The 24991-nt window shown below is 36.9% G+C and overlaps 5 protein-coding genes across 5 annotated transcripts; 4 read left to right on the forward strand and 1 right to left on the reverse strand.

The window, feature by feature from the left end:
* The first annotated feature begins 2665 nt into the window (after nt 1-2665).
* LOC114722540 (uncharacterized) lies at nt 2666-5475 on the forward strand. Its single transcript, XM_028908585.1, has 2 exons — nt 2666-2811; nt 4104-5475. Exon 2 carries the CDS (start codon nt 4120-4122, stop codon nt 5245-5247), a length of 1128 nt encoding a protein of 375 aa, XP_028764418.1. The 5' UTR covers nt 2666-2811; nt 4104-4119; the 3' UTR covers nt 5248-5475.
* A 1100-nt stretch (nt 5476-6575) lies between these two features.
* LOC114722543 (acid phosphatase 1-like) lies at nt 6576-7892 on the forward strand. Its single transcript, XM_028908586.1, has 2 exons — nt 6576-7150; nt 7533-7892. Exons 1-2 carry the CDS (start codon nt 6618-6620, stop codon nt 7708-7710), a joined length of 711 nt encoding a protein of 236 aa, XP_028764419.1. The 5' UTR covers nt 6576-6617; the 3' UTR covers nt 7711-7892.
* Nucleotides 7893-8828: 936 nt separating this feature from the next.
* On the forward strand, nt 8829-11764 carry LOC114722552 (V-type proton ATPase subunit E2). Its single transcript, XM_028908600.1, has 6 exons — nt 8829-8930; nt 9010-9110; nt 9270-9426; nt 9527-9723; nt 9821-9920; nt 11561-11764. The coding sequence occupies exons 1-6, from the start codon at nt 8829-8831 to the stop codon at nt 11582-11584; spliced, it is 681 nt and encodes a 226-aa protein (XP_028764433.1). The 3' UTR covers nt 11585-11764.
* A 407-nt stretch (nt 11765-12171) lies between these two features.
* Nucleotides 12172-15846, reverse strand: LOC114722551 (BTB/POZ domain-containing protein At3g08570). The gene is made up of 4 exons (XM_028908599.1): nt 15725-15846; nt 14800-14866; nt 13359-14531; nt 12172-12920 (listed from the first exon to the last, which is right to left on the reverse strand). The coding sequence occupies exons 1-4, from the start codon at nt 15799-15801 to the stop codon at nt 12390-12392; spliced, it is 1848 nt and encodes a 615-aa protein (XP_028764432.1). The 5' UTR covers nt 15802-15846; the 3' UTR covers nt 12172-12389.
* Nucleotides 15847-19534: 3688 nt separating this feature from the next.
* On the forward strand, nt 19535-24227 carry LOC114722645 (acetyltransferase NSI). The gene is made up of 9 exons (XM_028908721.1): nt 19535-19643; nt 19901-19986; nt 20515-20534; nt 20648-20700; nt 21496-21679; nt 22432-22537; nt 22669-22769; nt 23288-23381; nt 23639-24227. The coding sequence occupies exons 1-9, from the start codon at nt 19612-19614 to the stop codon at nt 23716-23718; spliced, it is 756 nt and encodes a 251-aa protein (XP_028764554.1). The 5' UTR covers nt 19535-19611; the 3' UTR covers nt 23719-24227.
* The last annotated feature ends 764 nt before the right edge of the window (nt 24228-24991 follow it).

The following is a 24991-nucleotide window of genomic DNA, read 5'->3' on the forward strand; positions in this document are numbered from 1 at the left end:
CACATGCCACATTGGTGGGACAAGCCCACATTTTTCTTCCTATATTGCATTTTCAATCCTGGGATTGAATATTTTCAGAACAAAATATCCTCATTTGTAATTATTTTCAGGCAAGTTTTATTTTTTCACTTTTGCACTAGTTGATCTGCTCTTCTTAAAGTTCTGAACTTGCCCCTCACTTTCACTCTCACTCTCTTCCATTGCTAGAGTTGCTGCCCTCTTTGTCTCCCTCTCTGCCACTCTGTGTCAAATGCAGCACCACCAGTAATTTTCACTCTCACTCTGCATTACTTGTGACGAACACGTACACATTCTTCTCCGTCACTTGATTCTGGATTTTGCTTCTCCATTAACTTGTTTCTTTTGTCCAAACAAACATACACAAATCTGGATGTCTCTTCTTATATTTCTACTGTCTTTTTTATTATTTTCTCTGCCACTCTTAGATTTGGGCTCTCAAAATTCATTCTAGTATTTTTATAATAAATAGACTCCCTTCAATAATAACAAGAAATTGAATGCGTGTTCCCCAGTTTATTTCAAAATCAATCCCACAAATCATTTATGCTAATATAAGATTCGATGTATAGAGTGGGAGGGAGGACAATGCGAAAGGGAGAAGATTCGATTATATTTCTACTGTCTTTTTTATTATTTTCTCTGCCACTCTTAGATTTGGGCTCTCAAAATTCATTCTAGTATTTTTATAATAAATAATAAATAGACTCCCTTCAATAATAACAAGAAATTGAATGTGTGTTCCCCAGTTATTTTTCAAAATCAATCCCACAAATCATTTATGCTAATATAAGATTCGATGTAGAGTGGGAGGGAGGACAATGCGAAAGGGAGAAGATTCGATGTGTGTTTTGTTTTTTTAATATTTGGAAGGCGCATTATTGTCTTTCCATAATTTGTATCTGATTTTAAAATAAAAATTAGTCGAGCCAATCCCTTCAAATATTACCCTGTACCAAATATAATTTTAAAGCATTATTCCCAGTCACATTTCCTGTCTCATTGCCAATCCCAACCCCTCAAATTCATCGTTGCGTACCAAACATGACTCGAAGTCACACGTCATCAAAAAGAAATCGAGCACTGTACATGCTAAATTTTGTATGTTTGGGTTGTAAACTGCATAAGATACTATGTAAACAATGGTGGGAACTGTGCACATCGAACATTGTTTTTTACATGTCAGTGGCGCGCGTGTCATATGGGGAGCACTACTTCATCAAAACATTTGCACTGCTATATATTTTCATATTGGTGGAGAAAGATGAATCACCATCGGGGAGGTCCAAAGGGAAAGGGAAAGGGAAAGTTATAAAGGAAGGCACGACGCTGCAATTGTTGAAAGGCTAGCTACTATAAGATCATGCACCGGTGATGAAGAATCAGTGATGAATTTGCTTATGCCTGCATTACTGGAGATGGACTTCATAATGCTAACTCAGTATATACCCACCAAAACCTACAACATACAGTTGAGCGATAAGTTGTTTTATATGCTTAGTTTTGATGATTTATGAGTTAGATCTTGATGTCATTGTTATAGCAGGATGTCCCAATAATCTAGTGTGTATGTTTTGGCAGAGCATCTCAAATTTGAACCAAACCGCTTCCACTCGCGGTTAGTAGTGTGCCTGTGCCGATGCCTGAGCTCAATTATGACAATTGTTCGACAGTCTTTTAGCGATGGGGCAAGCACTAGTACATGTACAGCGTATGCATTATCAGATAGAAGCCACTACATGCGTGTGCATACTTTTGAAAATGACCATGTTCGATCCACTCGGCACAAGATCTAGTTTCACTTTCATTTATTATCCTAAACCATATGAGCTCAGATGCTGATATATAAAAACTCTCACAGACATCAGTTGTGAGATTTTCAGATATTATTTATAAAGGGAAAGAGAGAACGGTTATGAGGTGCATGGGACGCCTAAATGGAGACGAGTTTCGGTGAAACTGATCATATTTAAGACTATCCAGATTTGATTTAGAGAGTTTAAAATTACTTTTTTTTTTTTAATTTTTAAATAAAAAATAATTTTTCATAAAAACAATATTTAAGTAATTATCATTATTTTACATTCTATACTCATCAAAATAATTAATTTTAAAAAAAATTAAAAATAAGAACGAAATTAAATCTGGACCATCCAAATCAGATTTGGACGATCTATATATGATGAGCTTAAGGTTCTCACTTCTCATCACTCTGATTAGTACCAAAACTGGACAATCCATATATGATAAGCCTAAACTGAATAAGCTTTAGTGCTTATCACAGTGATGAGTATTATGATATTTATCAAATCTTGAATTTTTTTTAAAATATTTTTTAATAGGTACATAATTTAAAATAAATATAATCTCATAACTATATTTTTTTAAAAATAAATGTTTAATTTAAAAATTACCAGTTAAAAATGTTAAATTTAAATCATTAAAATTGATTTAGATTTTACTCATCAGCACTGAAACTAGTTGCCATTCGAAAATGAGCGAAGCCAACCACAATCATGAAGAAATCCAATATCTACATGGTCAAGCACGCCTTTTGGCCCCCAAAAAGAAAAAAAAAACTGCATGCTCAAGCAAGCCCCACCCTAAAAACGAAAAAGAGAAAGAAAGAAAAAGCCAAAAAAAAAAAAACAAGGTTAAAATGGAGCTGGCCAGCGCCCATCGGAAGGTGCAAGAGGCCGAAAGTTGATAGAAGACGAGGAAAGAAGGCGTATCGCGGATCTTACCAAGGCTATCTTGGATCTTGGTCATCTGAGCTTCGTGATCAGTGGAGTAGTGGGTTTACTCATTCTTAGGCTTGCTTTCCTAAACCCCTGCTGTTTCTTTCTCCGGATAATCAAATTTTCTTCGTAAAAGTTTTTGCCCTAGTGTTTTGCCTTGTATAGTTAAAATTTTGGTGGCCACTCCCAATAAATAGGTTTTCCAATTGATTTTAACGAATCGATTTATTCTCTCCCTCCTCGCTCCTTGCGGTTGCATTCGCGCTTTACGGTTTTCCTTCAATTTCTTCAGCTGTTGTAGCAGTGCGTACTGCTGGAAATTTATAACTTCCAAGGCTATCAGGGTGTATGATAGAGCGCTGAAATTTTACTGCCTTCCAGTGATCTGCATAATGCCTGGGAGATGCATGCTGTGCATCTTGTGGCAAACACATCTCAACCCTTAATTTTGTGTAATCATGTCCTTCATTTCTCCTGGTCTCTCCTTACCAGACTCTCCTTCCTCTACAAAGCCCAGACCTAATAGCCCCATTCCCATTCGTCTCTCTCGCCTCCAATGAACTCATGCTTTCTATGTCATGTTGTCTTGAAATTTTTAAAATTGAAACCATTGTTCGCTGAATCCATTCTCTCTTTTCTGTTTGAAGCTCCATTTGCGGCCCTCCTTTGCTGAGCTCATTTGTGATTATCTCCCCTGGCTCCAACCCCTAGTCTTCCGCCTGTCCATCATTTTTCTTCCTCATTTCTTTCCCATCATCATTCTGTGTTTGTATTATTATTCTATTCTGTCTAGTTTTGGAGTTCAATTTGGGATAACTCAAAATCGTATTATCTTGCTCCTTCCTTTTGTTATTGTAATTGGAGATTTAGATTACTTGTTTGATTGTGTTAGTTTATGGAGTAATGGTTTGAGTGAAACTGTAGACATTTCTAAAAGTGCAATACGAAGATGTGCCTAATGTCTTGGACGTGAAGCTTAATCTTACTCCATACATGATGGCTCCTTGTTTTTATATTGGTACTTGAGTTGTCATATAACCAATCCGAAAATTGCAGGTTTTTCTATCCTCTTCTTTCTTATAAATCTTAAGTTCATGCATGACTACTGTAATAGCTTTAATCTTCGAAAGCTTTTGTGCCAATCTGGAAGGCATCTGGCATTTCAACCTCAAACTTAGTAGTAGTAATTCAGAAGCCAATAAGGATTTCTATGTATGTATGTGATGGATGTATGCGACAATAATCCTTGTGGTGGTGGAGATGCTATTTTAAAATTTAGTTTGATTTCCAAGTTCTGTTTAGAGAGTTTGACAATAGTCTGACTTAACGTTAATGCTGTTGTTGAAGGTTGAAACAACTCAAAATGGGTAGAGAGAAAGGTGATGGAAGAAAGAATTGCAGCAGCAGCAGCAGTTGCCCACATCCTCAGAACAAGCGCCAAAGCGGTGACTGTATAGGGTACCTCCCTGAAGATACGTTGATTGATATCCTCACTTGGCTTCCTGCTGAATGCCTCCTTAGCAGTGCAAGGTATACTTGCAAATATTGGGCTACCCTGATCCGCAGTTCTACTTTTGCTGAGAAACAGCTCCTCCGGTCAAAACCTGGTATTTTCCTTCAAAGCACAAAGCGTCCATACGGTGCCCAATTCTTGGAGGTTAAAGATAATGGGGAGTTTGGCGTGACTACTTTAAATCCTGATTTTCCTGGACGTTTTGTGAACAGTTGTGATGGCTTGATCTTACTCTACGAAAATGCTACAGGAGTTCTTCATGTTACAAACCCTGTTACCAAGCGTTGTGTTAAGGTTCGGCCCATGTTACTCAGTCCCAAGCTGATATATCCTCCATGTGCTATAGTGCGTGTTCCTCGCACTGGGGAATTCAAACTGTTTGCATCTCTTGTCCGAACTGAGTCTGAAGTTTGTTATAACCACTGGCATGTTCTTAGACTTGGGAAACATTTTTCTTGGGAAAAAATTGCTGTAGAACCCGGTGATTTTAAGTTCAGATGCAGCCCAATTTACACCGGAGGCAATGAACTTTACTGGATTACAGAGCAGCGAGTGATTGTGATGGATGTCGATAAGGAAACATTTCGGCAGTTTCTGCTTCCACAAGGACCTCATCGATGGCATCCACAATACTTGAAGATGGAGAATCTTCTCGCTTCCATTATCTTTGTGGGAGGAGAAGGATTTCAAATGCACATATTTGATCCTGATTCGGGAAAATGGACCCTCCATCATGAGATGAAATACTTGGATTATCCTACGGGCGGCATTGAATTTCTATCAGAATTTTTCGCTGTGTGGATCAACCAAGAACTGATTATTAAACTAATACTTCTACCCACTTTGAATACATTATTCTTCAGTTATGATATGAAGACAGGAGGAAGGTTAAAAAAGGTTGACGCCATCCAGGAAGGTTCATTTGATGTCGGTCTTCATGCCAATAGCCTCGTTTCGTGGAAGAATACCCTGCCGTAGTCGAGCCCGCATTCCTGACCCGCTGACTGATGCTTTCCTCGGAATATATGTATTTTCTTTTTTAATTTTTGGGCTTATAGTGCGACTTTTATAGTACTTTATTATGTGTATCTTGGTTTTAATAAGATGCTGAGAGGAGAGCACGTTGTTCTGCATCCAACACAGCTGAATATTATCGTCTAACTGTTTTGATCATGAAATTATGTTATTTTCATGCTATGCAACTTACTATTTTTAGTTTTTGATCCTTATCATGTTTGTTATAAGATTTCTATTTTATATTAAATTAGTGATTGAGTGCTCGGTGCAAAAAAAAAAAATCAAAATGATGCGGGAAAAAATGTGTTGTTCCATCTAAATTCTTTGCCAGCTTCACTTAGGGTGTGTTTGGTATGAGGGATTTGGAGGGGAGGGGAGGGGAGGGATTTTAATCATTTTCCCTTATTTGGCAACACACAAATTTTAGGAGGGGAGGGAAAATTTTTTAAAATTTCCCCTCCCCTCCCCCCCTCCAAAATTGGGATGATTTGGAGGGAAAAGGCAATATTTTGTCATATTATGACCATTATGTTCATATTTTGTCATGTTGTGACCATTATGTTTATATTTTGTTATGTTGTGACTATTATGCCCACGCCTTAAATAAAATAAGAGCAAAATTGTCCATATTAAAATATTTTTCCCTCCCCTCCCCTCTTTTTTTATAAATCTAAACAAGGTGATATTAAAATCCTTCCACTCCCCTTCCCTCCCCTTCCCTCCATTAAAATCCCTCCTCTCCCCTTCCTCTCATTGAGCCAAACATACCTTTACGGATTTAATTCCGTTGCTGCTTGGAAATCATGGCTTGCTTTTGCTCGACAGCAACATGGAAGGTGGGGTGGGACTGACAAGTTACTCTTGCCAGACTTGGTCCCATAATATCGTTGAAAGGTCAAAAAGGGGATTAAGAACGGACGTTGACTCCTCTCTCCTTGGTAAGAAAATACGAAATACGAAAGAATTATTTACACCCACTAGCTAGTTGATTGTGATTGAATGATAAAGATAATTTATTATTTGATCAATACCCAAATTTTTCAGTAAAATAATGATCGTGGCCTTGTTTATTTCGATTTAAGCAAAATTCCGTTATTTATCATGTCGATGCGGATGAACAGACGCGCTGAAATCATTGCGACAAAAATATAAATACAAAAGGAAGGAGAATGGGGTATTTCCTTCTCATTGCAGCGAAGCTTACGCTTGGATGGGCATTGAAGGCCTCATGTATATAAGACAGTGGGGAGCTGCGCACTCAGTGCCATCAGCAACTGGTTGCATGATATCAAATTACAATTGCATGCGGAGAAGACATTGAGTGTTAAAGAATGAAAATAGGAAAGGTTGGTAATCACTGTTGGAAGGAGGAGGAGGAGGAGGAGGAGGAGGGGTACTGCCTGAGCTGGAGGATGGCGGTAGAGATGAACAATGCGGGGCCGTGGAGGAGGGTGCCGGAGCGGTGCTACAGGCACGTGGAGAGGTACATGATGGATGGGCAGTACCGGCGGGACGTGGAGATGATAAAAGAGCAGATATTGGAATACGTGAAGGGGATAGAGGTGAGAGCGGGAGGCAAGGACGGGTGGGTCATGGATGTGGACGACACCTGCATCTCCAACCTCGCCTATTACAAAGACCATGCTTTTGGCTGTGAGGCCTTTGATTCCGCCCAGTTCAAGCAGTGGATCACGAAGGCCCAGTGCGAGGCCATCCAGCCCATGCTGCTGCTGTTCCGGCAGCTGCTAGGCCGGGGATTCAAGGTCTTCCTCATCACCGGCAGAGATCACGCCCGCATGGCCCACATCACCTCTCTCAACTTGCAGCGCCAAGGTTTCATTGGCTACCACCGCCTTCTCTGTAGGTATATCATCTCCTCTCCGATGATCCATATATATCATTTTCATTATTGTGCTCCAATTTTATCATTTAATTTTATTAGTAGTCAACATTTCAACGCACTAGCTAGCATGCTCCTCATAGCTTCTCCGGTTTCAAGTCTTCATTCAAAGCCATGTGTATGCGGGGGAACTGAGCGAGTGAGTAGTCCGTAATAATTATCAAGTCAACGCGCATGCACACAAATACAATATTAATTGTCCATATATATATGTATGCAGACAAAACAAGATGTCGTATTTGAAGATTATGAATTGAACTGGTAGATCGTAGGTAATAGTGATAGCTTCTCTTTTGAATGAAATCATATAAACAGGATGATAAATTATTTACATGTATGGTGGCAGGGGTGAGGAACACAAGGGGGAAAGTGCGGCAAAATACAAGTCAGAGATGAGGAGGAAGATAGAAGGAGAAGGATATAAGATATGGGGCAACGTGGGAGACCAATGGAGTGATCTGCAGGGTTGCTCTGCCGGCCATCGTACTTTCAAACTCCCCAATCCCATGTATTGCATCCCTTAAATCTTCAACCAACAACTAATTCCCTTCTTTACCGTCCTTCAATTTTAACTGAGACTCACATGGGATCCATCGCCTTCTTTGACATGGCATGCATGCATCCGCCTTATACATGTCGTGAACAAGTGTTTGTAAAACCAAGACTAGTACTGTGATTTTGGCGTATCTCGCTATTAAGAACCTTCTGCAGGTGCAGCACAAGTTTGAGTGTATAATACTACTACCTCCGGTATTAATTATAAGAGCCAGTTGACTAATTTAAAGAGATTAAAGAAGTAAGTTGAGTTAGTTATTTGTCCTAAATAGATGTTGTTTTTCCTAAAATATCCTTACTAATAAAGTGTATTAACTAGAACTATAATTATTAGAAGGATTATCTTGGAAAAAATTGAGTAAATATGAGAGACAAAGTGAATTGGAATCTTATATTTAGGATTAAAATAAAAGTCAAACAGGATCTTATATTAAGGACCGGAGGTAGTATCGATTTCCTTGCCTTTTTTTTTGTTGGCAGATATATAATTTTTTATACATGAAATACTTCATTTTGTCGTATATTATATTTTGATTAATGCTTATCCGCAAAATTCATATGTACAAACATTATGATTACATAAAAAGTTATAATTGAACCCTATATTAATGGAACCCTATATTTCGTTACCTTTTTACGATCCCATCTGCCGAATAAAACATTTTTCTTCATGTAATTGATAATTTGATATCTTCACCAAGCTTACACCTCATGACTTCCATAAGCCCCGTATGGAATTGTGGATTAGACTGGTTCAACATCCAGCTCCCTGAATATCGCAGCTGACTAATATTCTTATGGACGAAAACCTAACTAGCTACCTTCTTCTCCGTCCCTCTCCTCCTCCAGTTTTCCCCTCATTAATTTTTTATTTATTTGTCATCATAGTTTACGCTTAGATTTTGAAACACAGTTTAAGGGCATAATTAATTATCAGAAAACAATATATAAATACGCTTCCCTTCTCACATGCACTTGAGAGAGTTGGGAGTCTCAGGAGTGAAAAAGAAAAAGAAAACTAATAAATACATACATTGATCGTGTTGGAAACTACTTTCTGCTGGAAAAAGAAAAACAAAAAGGAAAGATGAACGACGCAGATGTGTCAAAGCAGATCCATCAGATGATCAGATTCATTCGCCAAGAGGCTGAGGAGAAAGCTAACGAGATCTCTGTCGCTGCCGAAGAGGTGTGTGTATTCAAAATTTACATATGTATAGCAATAGCAGCGGAGATTCTAACTTGATATTCAAATCACGATATGGCAGGAATTCAACATCGAGAAACTCCAATTATTTGAAGCTGAGAAGAGAAAGATCAGGCAAGAATACGAACGGAAGGCCAAACAGGTTGACATTCGCAAAAAAATGTGAGTTCTTCTCTTCATTCTGGTTTCCATACCATTTGCGTGTGAGTGTATATAAATGTTGAATAAGATTTTTACATTTTAGAACATATTAAATTAAAATATTGGTAAAGAACAAGCATGCAAAGCAAATGTAGGTAATGGTGTAATTAAATAGTGCAGTGAATACTCGATGCAGCTGAATGCATCGCGTATAAAAGTACTTGAAGCACAAGATCAAGTGGTGAATTCCATAAAGGAATCTGCTATCATGGCGCTTTCGCGGATCTCTGATGATAAGAAAGTGTACAGAAATCTGATGAAAACGTTGATTGTCCAGGTATTAGCACGTAGTCGTACGTACAGTAATTAGTTTTGTGGCTTGAGGGAATCAAATCAGCAGATGAAGGAATATACTACATTATAGTTGCTTGTTGCAGGGTCTGGTGCGGCTTAGGGAACCGGCAGTGATACTGCGGTGCAGGGAGGTTGATCGGAAGCTGGTGGAGTCGGTGGCGGATGAAGCCAAAAAGGAATATTCAGAGAAAGCTAAGGTGCAGCCGCCAAAGATCACGATCGATGAACGAATTTATCTGCCTTCAGCTCCCAAATCCGGCAACTCGCACGAACCTTCCTGGTACGTTGTTCGGTTAGTTGAAGCATGACTCAGCATTACTTGTGAGTTTTAAGAGAGTAATAATTGAGATTGGGCTGTGTGCGTTTGAAATATGAAGCTCCGGAGGAATAGTATTGGCATCGGAGGATGGCAAGATTGTGTTGGAGAACACCCTTGACGCAAGGCTTGATGTCATTTTCCGCCACAACCTCCCTCAGGTGTATCTTTTTCCCTTCCATTTTTATTTAAACAGAGTCACTAAGTATTTGGGAAAATCACGCAAAAATGATTCCTAAATTTCAAAATCCCCAGATGGTGACATAAATAAGCAAAATTCTAGTTTATGTATAGATGACTAAATTGAGATATGCAAATTTACTGAAATGATCACATTGTTTTTTTTCCCCCTTAACAAAACCAAGCACCCTTACTGCCCTACCAGCCACCGGAGTTTCAGTGCCAGCGGCAGCCGCCAAAGTTCAATTAGGCTGCTGTCATCGAAGCTTCGATGGTCGGCATATATATTTTTGTGTGTAGAGATTTTGTTAATTCCAGTAATACAATTAACAAGTTCTTTAAAGCTATTAACAAGTTTGATATAATAGTTAACAACAGGTTTTTTAGCAAATTTAACATGTGGCATGTTTATAACTTCAATAATGAGATTAACAAGTTCTGTAACGCTATTAACAAATTTGATATAGCAGTTAATAACAATTTTTACAGGAAATTTAAAAGATGACATTTTTACAACTTTAATATCGTGATTAACAAGTCATGTAACGATATTAACAACTCTCATAGTGCTATTAACAAAATTTTCCTATCAATGTTGATCTTTTTAATATTAGCTCCTTTTGAAGGTTATACAACAAAATTTTCCTATTTATTAGGCAGTCATTATGATTACAAGAGTTGACAACATCATTACATATTCATTAGAGTTGTTGATGGCGTTATGAGAGTTGTTAATGTTATTACGTGATTTGTTAACCAAGTTACTAAAATTATTAAAATGTCACTTTTTGAATTTCTTAAAAAATATGTTGTTAACTGCTATATTGAACTTGTTAATAACATTATAAAATTTGTTAACCACATAGCTAAAGTTATAAAAATGTCACTTTTTGAATTTTTCTAGAAAACCTATTATTAACTGTCATACCAAACTTATTAATAACATTAAAGATCTTGTTAATCGCATTATTGGACTTAAAAAAATTCCCCAAAAAATAAATGTCAGTTGTTGGAGTTTTGGTGATTGGCGGCCCACCTAAACTCTAGCGGCTGTTACAGCACTAAAGCTCTAGCGACTGATCGGTAAATTAAGGTGTTTGGTGTTTTTTAAAAAAAATAAAATAAAAGGCAATTTGATCATTTCAGCAAATTTGCAAATCCCTATTTGATCACCTACACCTAAACTAAAATTTTACTTATTTAGGTGACTATTTGGGGATTTCATTATTTAACTATCATTTTTCTGTCTTTTTCCCTGTATATTTTTGGTCTAAGTATAACAAAGAAAAATTCAATAACCCAGCAAGTCTTATTTCTACCTTGTTTCTTCACATGGGAATGCAAATTCAAATATTTAATATGATAGCAATTAATACAATAGCTTGTATGTGTAATCAATGGATTCGTTTTTAATAAAGCAAAAAAAAAACCGAGAAGAAGAAGAAGCTATTTTCATTAGACAGTAGTAGAAGGTATGTTTCGTGATATATATGTGAAGGGCTGAACATAAAAGTGGATACTTCTGGAATGAAATACGATATATTCAAGTATCTTAACCAAAGTATTAGTTCTCCAGTAGGAAAGCATCCAGCTTATTGTGAATTGGTGACTCTGGTTGCAGATCCGGAAGCGCATTTTAGGTTGAAGAGACCATGCATGGGAATTTGAGGAATGGCAGGGATAAGACAATCCTTGTTGGACACCTTTACTTTAATTCTTCTTGAGCTAGACCTACCAAACCATGTTAAAAACTAATTTGTTTTTGCTTCTGCCTTACAAGTTGCCGTTGCCTGCTTCTATACCTTTTTTCCCGTTGGGAAAAATCTCTAGACTGAAATCAAAACATGAAAATAACAACACGAAGCCTTATGTTACATTTCATACAAAAATCCTTCAAAAAAGGAAAAAGGGAAAAAAAGAAAGAAAGAAAGAAATCCTTCAACATGTATAATTGACCTTGCCCCATCCCCATGGGCGTGCAAAAAAACTTTTTTTAAAAAAAAATTAGATACTTAACTTTACATGCTTAAAGTATTGTTTTCAAATAATAATAATAAAAGAAAAAACAACAGTTCAGGCCAACAATAAAATAAAAAATAGAACTTGTGGGATTCCCCCCAACCATCACTCTCATATGTTGATGGATTATTAGCAACTCATTTGTATGCTACAATATAAATAAAAACGCTCGTGTTTAGGCAAGCATAATGAGGTAGTCCTACCGTCATAATATCTGAGTCAAGATCCAAAATGTCATCTTGAGCGCAGAGAATGGATTCAGGTATTTTCAGCAGATGAAAGCGTGTGTGTGTGTGTATGTTAATTGTAATTCATATATGGTGAAAGGAAAGGCTGGGGCAAAACTAACGTACAATAATGATGAGAAACTCTAACTAGCGGCTCATTTACAACTATGGTGACCTGAAAAAAGGACAACAAAGGAGCAATATCTAAGAGACAGAGTGCCTCCTATTCCTTCCATTTTTCCCCTCAGAAGCACGAGACTTTCTCCCAGATTTCTGCCTCTTTCCCCCACTCTGACTGCTAAAAATCCCGATTCTCCCGATCCCCTTTGAAAGAGAAGTGAAAAATGTTCTTCCATTTCCTGCTTTGTCCATCATCCCTTGCTTCATGAACGTCTGTTCCTTCTCCAACTCACTCAGCCTCACCCTCATCCTTGAAATCTCCAGCTTCAATTCTCTGTTCTCTCTCCGTAGAGAGGCGTAGTTGTCTCGGGGTGACATCGCTGCGCTTGGAACACCACTGCTCATTCTCTGGGAGAGGAAGCCATCTCCTCCTCCTGAACTTCCTGACAAGGCATTCTTCAGCCTCAGCTGCTCAAAGTACAGAACTTGCACCATCATCTGCAATGGAAGCCTGTCGTTCTGAGCTGCATGGTTAGATGCTTCTTGAGACAGCTTCTGGCAGTCTATGTACTTGCACAGCTTCTTGCATTCTTGTTCTGTTAGGGATGGATGTGCCTGAATAAGCAGAAAACTTAACGTTTGTTTGAAGATTCTGTGTCTTTTCTAAAGCTGCAGTGTTGCCAGTGCTTTTCTTGATTGAATAGAGTTTGGTAGTAATTTAAGAAGAAAGGAACAAACTGCAGCAAATTTATAAAATGAAAATTCTAGACTTTTTAGTTTCTCCATGCATTGTATAGAAAAGAAGAGTATAAGCGTTTGAAAGGACTTTATTTTGACAGAAAATTTTAAAAGCACCATAAGCAAGAGGTCAAACATAAATTAAAGACTTCATTCTAAAAAGAAGAGAGAGAGAGAGAAGGGCAAGAGCCACGAGATTTTCAAGCCAGACCAATTTTTTTTTTTTTTCCGGCCAAACAAATGGGACCTTAATCAACATAGTTTCTTAGGTTTTAAATGTGGTGACAAAAAAGGACAGCTTTCGTACTAATTTACCTTGAGATAAATATCAATAGCTCTATAAAGTCCATCATCAATAACCCGAGCATAATCTGGAAGTATCTCAATCAAAGCGATGAATTTCTGAAGACTTAAGTACGGATCAGGAGCAATTTCAGCTAAATAAGCATCAATAAGCCTCCCAACTTTCAATAGAGAACCATGGTCAGGAGAGCTTAACTCATCAGATTCATAACCACCACAACCTTCACTTTCTTCCTCTTCAATCTTCTGCAAGAAGCTCAGAAGTATCCTATGAACAGTATCCACATCAAACAATGAATCCCCACTCTGAACCACAGATGGTATAAGTAGATCATCTAGTGATACCATTTCTAACCTCAATGATATCCTCCTTTCAAGCTCAAGCCTACATGGAATTGTAGCACCCAACATGATTGCCATCTTCAACATTCCAAACAGAAAGGTCAGTGGGACATTCGGACAACTTTTGTTGTCTGTTGGCATTAGACTTACAAGAGTTTCCACAATTTCCCTCTGATTGTTTTCTACTATACTAGGACTAGGTTTAATCCTTGCTGGATTCCAAATCTGACATTTTCCAATACCCTTTAAGGAAGTCTGAGCATAATGCATCAGACAAGCAATGATACTGTCTGATTGAACCCCCATTCTCCCCATTGCACAAATAACTCTCTCAAAGAAATCAATACTCAGTATTGACAAATCTTCTGCCCACCACTCAATACAAGAACCATCCTTCAGTTCTTTGGATTCATTATTATCACAATCTAGTTGAGACAAACCCAAAACTAGCTGCTCCTTGCAAGCATTCATTGCAATGGCTTCCACACATCTATTTGTAATTTCCACATCCTCAGCTATTGTGCGTAACATTTTGCAGGTGGATAACACTTCCACTGACTTTTGAAGATTTTGAAAGACAGCCTCATTTAGGTAAGCTTCTGTTCTTGCTATAAGGTTTTGGTCCCGCAAATCTTCTGTCATTTCCAAGTATTCAGCAGCACAGCGAAGGCCAGCAACATTGTCAGTTGTAATCTCAAAATTCATGCCATAACAGAACTTCATGGCAAGTTCAAATGTTTGGTGTCCTCCTGGGAAGTTGTGGAGCTCCAAGTGGGAAATGTTAGTGCCCCTGGCATCAGCAACCATCTTTCTGATCTTCCCACTCAAAGAAACTAAGGGGAACTTCATATATGAGCACACAAAAAAAAAAAAAAAAAGTTAGTAAAGGATGTCCCTTTATTTGTCTGCATATTATGGATTTTATGATAAAAAGTTCATTGCATCCCAAAGAGTTTCCTATAAAGATGAGAGAACTAGTTTAAATCTTAAGCCATCGCAAAAACAATTTAGTATTGAGTATATGCAATTTAATGTAATAGGCAAAACAAGGTAGTAAAAAAAATTCGAAAGTAGTTATTTTTTCCGCCTTATCTTGCGAAGAGTATTTTACCTTATGCAGGAGAAATGACTCCCCGTCAACAACAACAGTAATGTCACCAGCAACATCAGCAAAAATTCTGCGTTAAAAAGAAATCGCCTATAAGAATTGTCATGTAAATCTATCAATAATGGAAAGCAGCAGCATCTATTGACTTCTCTTACTTCAGCAACACAGTGGAGAAAATTAATAGTGGAGTCTAATAATACCCCTTTTCTGGGGCCGGGGGTGGGGGGTTATATTATAGCGGTTTTTCTACCTATGTAATGATAGTGTGTGTGTGTGTGTGAGAGAGAGAGAGAGAGCAAAATTTTTTTTAAAAAAAAAAGAGAAACCAATAATTAACAACTCTTTCTCATAAATGAGTTGAACTCTGCTTTTTGACTATGCCCAGCGTCACAGATGTTTCATTTATTCCCTAATTGGTAAAACAGTACTCATTCGCAATATCTCAAGAGATAAAAATGACAGTGGTATTAACTTGTGTTTTTGGCTGGATTGTCTGACGAGCAAACCATTCGGGAAGTTACAGTTTTTGAATTTCCAAACAGCCAGTATGCAAGAAGAAGAATCAAGCTCTTAGACGGCTGATGCTGAAATAGCAGCAGTCTTGAGACTTTGGTTTTATAGACCGCAAATACAGGAGAAAGTGTTTCAACTTGCAAACACGCAATTTTTCTATGCTTCAGTTTCTTTGCGAGAAATGGAATTTAAACAATCGAATACGGATTCGCAACGTAACATGGGCTATTAGGAAACCAAAAACAGAAGAGTCAGGGCAAGAATGATTTCATAGAAAGAAGGAGAAAACCACGTGAAGGATGTAGAAGGCAAATGGCGATACGGAAAAGAAGCTAAAATTCGAAAAGAGCACATGAATACAAAATTGGAGACGGAAGAGATGCAGAGGATAATGAAGAAGAGAGAGAAGAAGTACCGAGTAGTGAAGGAGTTGGAGGAGTTAGGAGTAGATGGTGAGCGTTTAGAGGAAGAGAGGGAGCTCTCAGAAACCATGCTTGTGTGCGTTTGAAGAACAGGCTTTGCTCCCCTGCTATGCAGAGTAACTGGGGAAATTATTGAGTGAATGTCCTGAAATGCCCTCCTCCCACCCAATTATTCCGCGGTTATCCTTAAATGGCAGGTTTTGCTTCTTTTTACTTTTTCCTCTGCAGTTATTTGTGCGTTAAGCTGGCGCTCATGAATGCCATTTATATCATTTAAATGCACAAATTATATCTTAGGGATAACATTCAGTAATTAATTACTCCTCCGATCCTTAATATAGGACCCAATTGTTGAGTTGGTTTTGGTCTTAAATATAAGACCCATTTTTTATATTTATCATTTTTTTCTAAATTACCCTTATGGGTATTCCCTCAACCATAATCAAGTAGAAGAGGGAGATGAGGTATTAAGAAAGATGATTATAGTGTTTTAGAAAAAATATGTCACATTTCTTATAATTAACTAACTTACCTAACTTCCTTAATCTAATCAAATTAGTTAGATGGATCTTATATTAAAGACCGGAAGAGTATATGTATATGTAGTGCAGAAGCGCGAGGGAAGGAAAAGAAAAGAAAAGAAGAATGTGGGGGGACCGATGTGAGTCAGTCGACACGGAACTCTATAAAGACACAATTATTTGAGACACTCCCTTCTCTGCCTTGTTCCTTTTCTTTTCCCACTCTCTTTTTCTTCCTTAACTAAATCCACTTTCCCGTCCAATTGCCAGTGGATGACCATGACCGGCCTTCAAATAGAGTTTTTTGTGTGGCTAACTCTTCAAATAGATTTTGTGGAACATGAGACATCTCATAATTCCTAAACCCAGCCAAAGCATGTAAATCTTGTACCTCACTGCCCTTTTTGCAACTCCAATAATGAATCCATTAATCACATGCGTGATTCCTCGCTCCTTCCTTGCTTTACGACTGCATGCTCTTTTTTTTTCGGTGACATTTACGACTGCATGCTTTTCTCTGGCAAGCTCTCTACCCGATGCACAAAGGATTAACGCATTCCATTGCCAGAGTAACCAAATCAGACTCTATTCATTTTTCCCTTCTGCCCGTTGCTATTATTGAAAAGCTTGCTTGCAGACAGGTTGCCTTAAACAAGCTTGCTTTGGCAGATTGGCCCAACCCGTCGTCACATTTATTTACTCTTTTAATTTTTTTAAAATTTTTTCATACAATATATAAAAAATATAATAAAATTCTTGTATTTTTCCTTGAAATATTTCATTGAAAACACCAAATACTCCCTTTATCCTTTTTTTTAATAAGAAACAACCATCAAAATCATATGGTTCAAAGTATATAAGTTAAATTTAGTTAAAAATAATAAATATATAAGATATATAGATATTTTTCTAAGTATACTCTTATTTGTAAAGAGATTGTATGAGAGATAATAAGTAAAACTTTAGTGCAGATAAATAATAAATGGCATATGTTTAATGAGGATAAAATTGGAACGAGTGGTTTAAAATTTCAGACAAAAATAATTTTTTTTTTATATTTAAGAACACTTTTATGAGAGAAATTGTTTTTTGCCAAAAAAAAAAGGGACAGAGGCATTTAAAATTTTTCAAATTATGATATGATAAATAATAATATGATTATAATTACTTGACAGACTTGCCTAGCAATGTGGGCCGAAAAGAGCCGCTTCTAAGCATGTTCGATTTCGTCTAACCATTTTTGGCGGGTCTCTTCCAACCTTCACAATCCAACAAAAACCAATGTCTCAAATATCACACTGCTTTGCCTTTCTTCCTATTTTGCATCTGCAATCCCGTCTGCACCATCATATTCCTATAAGAAGTTTTCTGAAATATTTTTTCTAAATGTATTCAGTATCTTAAAATTTTTTTGATACCGGTGCTAGATGTACTAAAAAATATTTTTGGGTGTTAGATACACAAAAAAATATTTTAAAGTGTTAGATGTACTAAAAAAATATTTTACTGTGCTGAGCGCACCTAAAAAAAATTTCATGACGTTAAATGTATTACAAAATATTTAAAAATATTGGATGTATTTGTAAAAATATTTTGAGGTGGTAGATTGATGTTGTCTCATTACCAATTTATAAGTCTCAGGTATGATTACTCTGTTTAATTCAAAAATATACGAGCGCACGGTTGATCAACACGCGTGGGTAAAAGGGACAGGGCAGATTATCAGGAAAATCTCACTGCACCACCCTGTCATGGGAATTAATTAATACCCAATAGTTGTTCAAGAACTCCGGAACTTCAGGACATTCTTTGGGTCAAAATTAAATTAAATTATGTGATGAAAAGACATTAGCAGTCAACCTTCTTTTTTTTTTTTTTTTGAAAAAAGGTCAACCATCACTAGCCACCCGCCGATGGGCTGCCGTAGCACCGATCATTTGGAGAATAATTCTACAAAAAAGGTCGCCGGGGGGTTTCTCACATTTCTGTATCTTCCTAAAATATTTTAGAGAATTAGTATATTTTGCTTATAATAAATGTTAAATGATACTACCTCCTGTCCTTAATATAAGGTCCTGTTAGACTTTTATTTTGGTCCTAATTATAAGACCCTAATTCACTTTGTCTCTCATATTTACTCAATTTTTTCTAAGATAATCCTTCTAATAATTATAGTTCTAGCTAATACACTTGATTAGCAAGGATATTTTAGGAAAGACAACACCTATTTAGGAGAAATAACTAACTCAACTTATTTTCTTAATCTTCTCAAATTAGTTAACTGGCTCTTATAATTAGGGCCGGAGGTAGTATAATTTTTTTTGGCTAAAAATGTTAAATGATATACCTCAAATAATAAAATATGCTAATATTACCTCAAACTAAAAGAGGTAAAATTGACATGTAATTTGGCTATTGACACATGAGTGGAAAGGCCAAAACATAGACGTATGGCCAAAAGTAAATCACTAATTTCAAAAACTCTTTTACGCATTGTTGAACCACCCTTGCAAAGATTGGAAAAGCATGAAAGATCACAAAACTTTCAAAGTGTGGGATCAAACAGAGGAAGTTATTACTTTGAAATATGTCTTGTATGTTGTTGCCGTTGCAATAGCCTGCTAAATATGTAAAGATCTTCCTCTGTTTCAACTCTCAAGGTTTAGGCTTTTTTGGTAGTTTCGTTTTTTCTTATTCGTTGGAGGGTTTTGTTTCTATTTTTGCTTTTCTGGCTCTGATTAGTGTTTGTAATTTGTTTCCTTTAATGTTATTATCCTTCGGTCCAAAACAAAGCCTGCTAAATATGTAAAGATCTTCCAAAATGTTCAATCTTCTCGAGTGCACAGATTAAAGGTAGAAGCGTGTAAAGGTCAAATAATGTCAACCAAAATAAATCATATAAGATCCATTTTTCTTAATTTTGTATATGCTGTATTTATTTTGCCACAATTGATAGGAACCTTTATGTAAGATTGCCAATTCATATGTTTCTCTTTAATTGTATGCTTCTATTGTAGTTTAGAGTGAAACTGAATAATTGATATTTTGATTACGAAAATTAATCTTAAATTATAAATACAAAAGCCTAACTTAATAAGTGTAAATGGTTAAATTTGACTTATAAATAACACAATTATTTATAAATATAAAATTTTAAATATTAAATTCTTAATATCAATTAAATGAAATTCAGTCAACCTACGTGTGAAAAAAAAGAACGGAAAATTTTGGTGGTTCCAAGTTCCCAGCAAAAATCGTGGTGGTTACCCTCCTGGTCCAGAATGTTCAAGGTTAATAGGATGAGTGCGGAAGCATAAAGATATCCTCTTTAGGCTCCCAGCCACCTCTTCAACCAGAAAATGCTTACGCTCAATGCTGTCCGGCCCTCCTCGTGAGTTCTTCTCCTGTCTTCGGTTTCCGTTGTCAATTGTTTCTCTTTTGCAGTCCAGCTTCACCTGTTCCCACTTCTTAAATTCCTCTATCGTAAACTAATTTTAAGTTCAATCTTCGTAATATTGATGTTTACTGTGTATTTCCCGCCTCTTCACACTATTGTTATTTGGTTTGCCCCGCCACTGATTTAGCGTTGAGTTTATAGCGTCGAATGATTTTTTTCCCTGGGCCAACGTCTTAGTTTATATGTCGTAGGTTATCGGTTGTCCCCTTCTATGGCAGCTATCAAGTATCTGGTCAATTTTTAGTTCCTGCCAATCTAAATTGTTGGTTCGCAAGAGGTACGTTTGACTCGCCTGTCTGCGCAGCACAATAACATTAGCCACTGAACAGTTCCAGCATCTTATTTATTATTGTTAGCTGCATGGAAGCATCTATACCTTTTCCGTTTGCATTAATTAGTTCAGTTGATTGTAGGATACTTAATGTCGCCCTTTCTGCAGAATGTGCCATTCATTGCCTATCAGTCAAGATAAAAGTCTAAGTTAATACTGTTAAACTTTAATTAATGTGCCATTACACATTGGAGTTTAAAGAAATACTTCGACTGGATCTTAAGGCCATATTAGGACCTCTTCTTGAGTTGTTGTTTTTGAAATAACGTGTCTGCGAATTATGGGTTACTGCATTCCTAGAATGCCTAGCCTTTTCCATCTTGTCCCTTTGACTGGGTCTGGGACCTTCTTTCCTTGGGTACCACGTCTTGGACCAGGGCACAACAAGCATCAATGCCCCGAAGCCTTCTTCTTCTTCTGGCTTTCCTATAATCAGCCTTGTACCATCTATGCTTGTTCTGCTCTGACATGTAGGCTGCAGTGCCTTCTTTTCAGTAGTTTTTCCTGAAGAATTAAGTAGTACCAGAGAAGCAGGGTTAAATTTTGTTACTTAAACCTGCCAAAATACCTTGACCCTGGCATTGTCTCTTTCCATTGCAGCCAGTAGAAAGTCAGGACTTTTCAGCTCAAGACTGGATTCTGGGAATCAATAAAAACTGGGTACCTTCAATACACTACGCAAGTTTTCTTTTTTCTTTTTATCATCTGATGCATTTTTCTGCTTATGGATACCCCTTCTGTGAACTAAAATTGCATCCTTAATGTGCAGCATGTGATAAATGAAAGGTAAAGGGGCACTTTGTTGCCTAATGGATTTATGCTTGTACCATACAGAACATCTCTATATTCATGAGAAAAGGTTGATGTAGCACTTTATCTCTTGAAAACTGTTAAGCTTTGCCATCCAAAATTCAAACTGCTTGCAGATTTTGCCTACAGATCCTGAAAGCACTTCTACAATACATAACAGATTTAGCCTATGGGACCTAACTCTTCCATGTCATCTTCAAAGAATTTAATTTTGGAAAAAGTTTTGAACTTGCTTGTCAAGGATCATTAGCTATCTTTAATCATTTCCATCACCTCCGCCATTAGGCATTGTCTTTCACAAATCTCCAAAATCATGTTCTCATTATTATAGAGTTGAGATCAGGCCCTTCTTCTTCATTTCACCCTTATGGATTGGGGAAAAATTGTCCTTGTAACTAATTTTGATTGTCCTTAAATTTGCCATTCTGTTCTGTAGCCTTGGCGGCCAGATTTTTCACAATTTTGTGCATGTTTATTTCTATGCAGTTATTATAGAGCGTTTACAACATATGAATGTAAAAGGTTTTCCTTTATTAATAATATATGTGTTCCTTGCTGTTAAATGCAAAGACAGCCGACCAACCAGCTCATTTGATTATTAGTCAATCTCTAACATCAAAAGGCCATCAACTTTCTTCCTTTTAGATTGTTGAAGAATAACACAACACAAGTCATTGACTCACCCTCAACAGATGAAGACGATGATGATTCCCTGCCTCAGGAGTTTGTCCTTGTTGAAAAGACTGAACTTGATGGAACAATTGAACAAATTATTTTCTCTTCAGGGGGAGATATTGACGTTTATGATCTTCAAGCCCTTTGTGATAAGGTGAGTGTAAGTAATATTTTTTTTGTTGAATGTTGATGTAAATTTTTATGTAATAGCTAGTGATGAAAATGGGCTGGGTCATATTTAGTTCTATAAGGAAACCTGACCCAGGCTTGAACTTGGGCCCTTTCTGGAATAAGATTGAACTACACTGAGTCAGGCTTGTATCCTGGGTTGGACATGTCTTTTTCCTTTTCATTTTTGGTAGAAGTTATGCATTGACCTTTGGGAAAAAAGTTCATACAGTTTCTTGTATAATTGCAATTTGCTGGCTTGCCGCCCACAAAAATAAAAATTTTATGTAAGTTCCTATGAATATCTTTTTACCAAGGAGAGGATTGAGTCATGCTGGACCCTAAGGCCTGTCCATTGGCTAGCCCAGCGCCACAAAATCTCATTTGGCCTAGTCCTACCCATTTCTATAGGCAATGCCTGACCAAGCTCTCCATGTTCACACCTAGCATAACTACTGGTAAGAATGTTTTGAAGCCTATTCAATAACACACTCACAAATCACGTCTCGATAGGCTATATGACAAGATTTAGGGATTAGTTCTTATTTCTTTATTTATTTTCAAAAGTAGAATGACCAATATCTAGTTTAAGTCTGCTTATTTTTGCATTTCTTATTTACAAATATCAAATATTTTATTTTGGGATCTAATAGTGGAGATTTAAAGTTACCAAAATTATATTTTCCACTTTGTCTAAGTGTTAGTCAGTGGAACGAGTGATTTCGTCACTTTTTGCAGGTGGGGTGGCCTAGGAGGCCTTTGTCAAAACTAGCTGCTGCTTTGAAGAATAGCTATATGGTGGCCTCACTGCATTCCATCAGAAAGTCACCTGGCTCAGGTTCAGGTAAACAGAATATGACATCTGCCGTCTCTGCCCATTGAATCAATTAATTGGCTGAGCTTGTACTTTATGCTTGTCTGTATCTAAACTTATTTGAGGAACATCTTAGTGTACTTGGCGAAGTTATTTGACAGAGGAAAATGACAAGATGAAACTAATTGGCATGGCCCGTGCAACATCAGACCATGCCTTCAATGCTACAATATGGGATGTCCTCGTTGATCCTAGCTATCAGGTATTTTCCGTCAACTGAACATGGATTTCTCACCAAAGACTCTTTGAACAGTTATTGAAGGATTCACTTTCTTAAATGGAAAGTGCAAATTCTCTAATGCTTTTGTCTTGTATTCTAGGCTAATGAAGTAATTATAGTACAGGCTGACCTAGGATTATACTGACTTAGGATTATGTGTTTCTTAATGCATTGTTGCAGAGCACAATGCCAAGTGTAATTTGAATATAGCGGACAAGAAACCCTTTTTTTTTGTTGGGGGGGGGGGTACCTCTGCTCTTAATCATTGACCAGTGTTTTTTCTGCTCTCTGCTGGGAGAGTGTCCGCTAATAAATGCACTAAATATAGAGGAAGCCAGGTTGTATTCTTGATTCTAGCTTTCTCGTGTGAATTGCTGAAACATTAGTTCGATTCAGTTTTTCAGTTGATTTAGTCTTGGAGCCTTGCCTTGTTCGGATGTACGTGTAATTTTGTCTATATATGAATCAGATTGCTTAGTGATGTTTTTGATGATCTGCAGGGCCAAGGCCTTGGTAAGGCTCTTGTGGAGAAATTGATTCGGGCTCTTCTGCGGAGAGACATCGGAAACATAACTCTATTTGCAGATAGTCAAGGTATAGCAATATCAACAACCTTCATGTACAATAATTAATGTTATTGATGTTCGATATGATCAAGTCGTAGTGCAACATGTCAAAGTGGGCTGGTCTGTCTGTGTCTGGCGTCAATTCAAAGTTATTCTGTGGTTTGCTAATGGCCCTCTACTGCTGCAGGATTTTCATTCCGCTTCCGTTCCCTTGTTACTTCAATTCTGACCAGTGTTATTACTTGTAGTGTAAATAGTTCTTATGCTTTCTTTTATTGCATGCAGTTGTGGAATTTTACCGCAATTTAGGTTTTGAACCTGACCCAGAGGGCATAAAAGGCATGTTTTGGTACCCAAAGTACTAATTAAGTCCTTGCAAAGCCTGCTTTTGCCTATTTTCCTCTGGTTGACGTCGTGGCAACAGCTGCTTGGTCCAGGAACCCAATAGATCTGAGAATATAAAAATGCGAGATTTACCATATAAGTTCCAAGAGAGGAATGTTTTCATTAAAAAGTACAATAACAGCTGAGCAGCTTAAAAAGTTTAGTGCAAAAAAATGATAATAGATTTTAGTTGTTCACTTGTCATGATGACTTTTTGATGATTATATTTCTTTCTTGGGATTTCACACTAATTCTCCGTGAAAACATTGACATCAATGCTGTAATTATTGGTGTCCTCACGAGTACCCTGCCTAAAACCAAAAAAAAAAAAATCCCTTCTCTCTTCCGATATCTTTGCTTTTTGTCCAATAGATCAGTTGGATGTGTACCGTTGGTTGAAGCACCACGTTCATACATCGCATGTATGTTTGCGCTTTACATTAAAATAATCTGTCATTCCAATTATCATATTCAAGTTGTGGTTTCTTCAGTTGTCTTTCTTCGCCCCATAGAATTATAATCTTCCCGTTAATTGATCACTTTTGAAGGAGCATGAAAAATTATATATATATATATATATATATATTGGTTCTAAATTATAGATTTTCGTGGTTCATACACGCGTACATGTCGTCCATTAAATTCCTTGACAGCAAGGAAATTGAGAATGGGCGGAAAGAGGGTGTTTGAAGCCCAAGCTTGCTAGCAAGCCAATCTTGGCCCATGGAACTGCAAGCTAGTAGAGGTGCAAGCATTCCAGTATTTTTTTTTTTTTGGTACATAGCATTCCAATATTTATTACTTTCTTCAATGCTCATGTTTAGTTTTCACTTGCTTATAAATTTTTAAAATGGCGTACGCATAGGAGAGGTATGCATACAAAATTGCTTTGCCGCTTTCCTTATGTAGCCAACTATGTTCCTCAAGTTCTAACATTTTTCTCAGGTTAAAAAGGAAAAAGATTAGAAACAATAATTGGGTTATTTTTACCATATGTTATACTATCTCCGATTCTAATTATAAGATTTTGTTTGTAATTTATAAGTTAGGTTTTATAATTAGGATCGAAGGTATTAAAATAGAATGTTTATATTACTATTTAAGTTATATTTACTTTATTTAGTAAATTCATAAACTGTCCGGTTTTAAAATATATGCGTGGGTGGATTCAATTCTGACTAAACCAGTATTTACTCAAGGATAATTGTATGTTGTATTGTCTAGAGTTGGATCAATAGATGATTTAAAGATTAT

This window comes from Neltuma alba, unplaced genomic scaffold, assembly GCF_004799145.2.
Source record: "Neltuma alba isolate B1F8T4 unplaced genomic scaffold, ASM479914v2 tig00012097_pilon, whole genome shotgun sequence".
In the NCBI taxonomy this organism is placed as follows: domain Eukaryota; kingdom Viridiplantae; phylum Streptophyta; class Magnoliopsida; order Fabales; family Fabaceae; genus Neltuma; species Neltuma alba.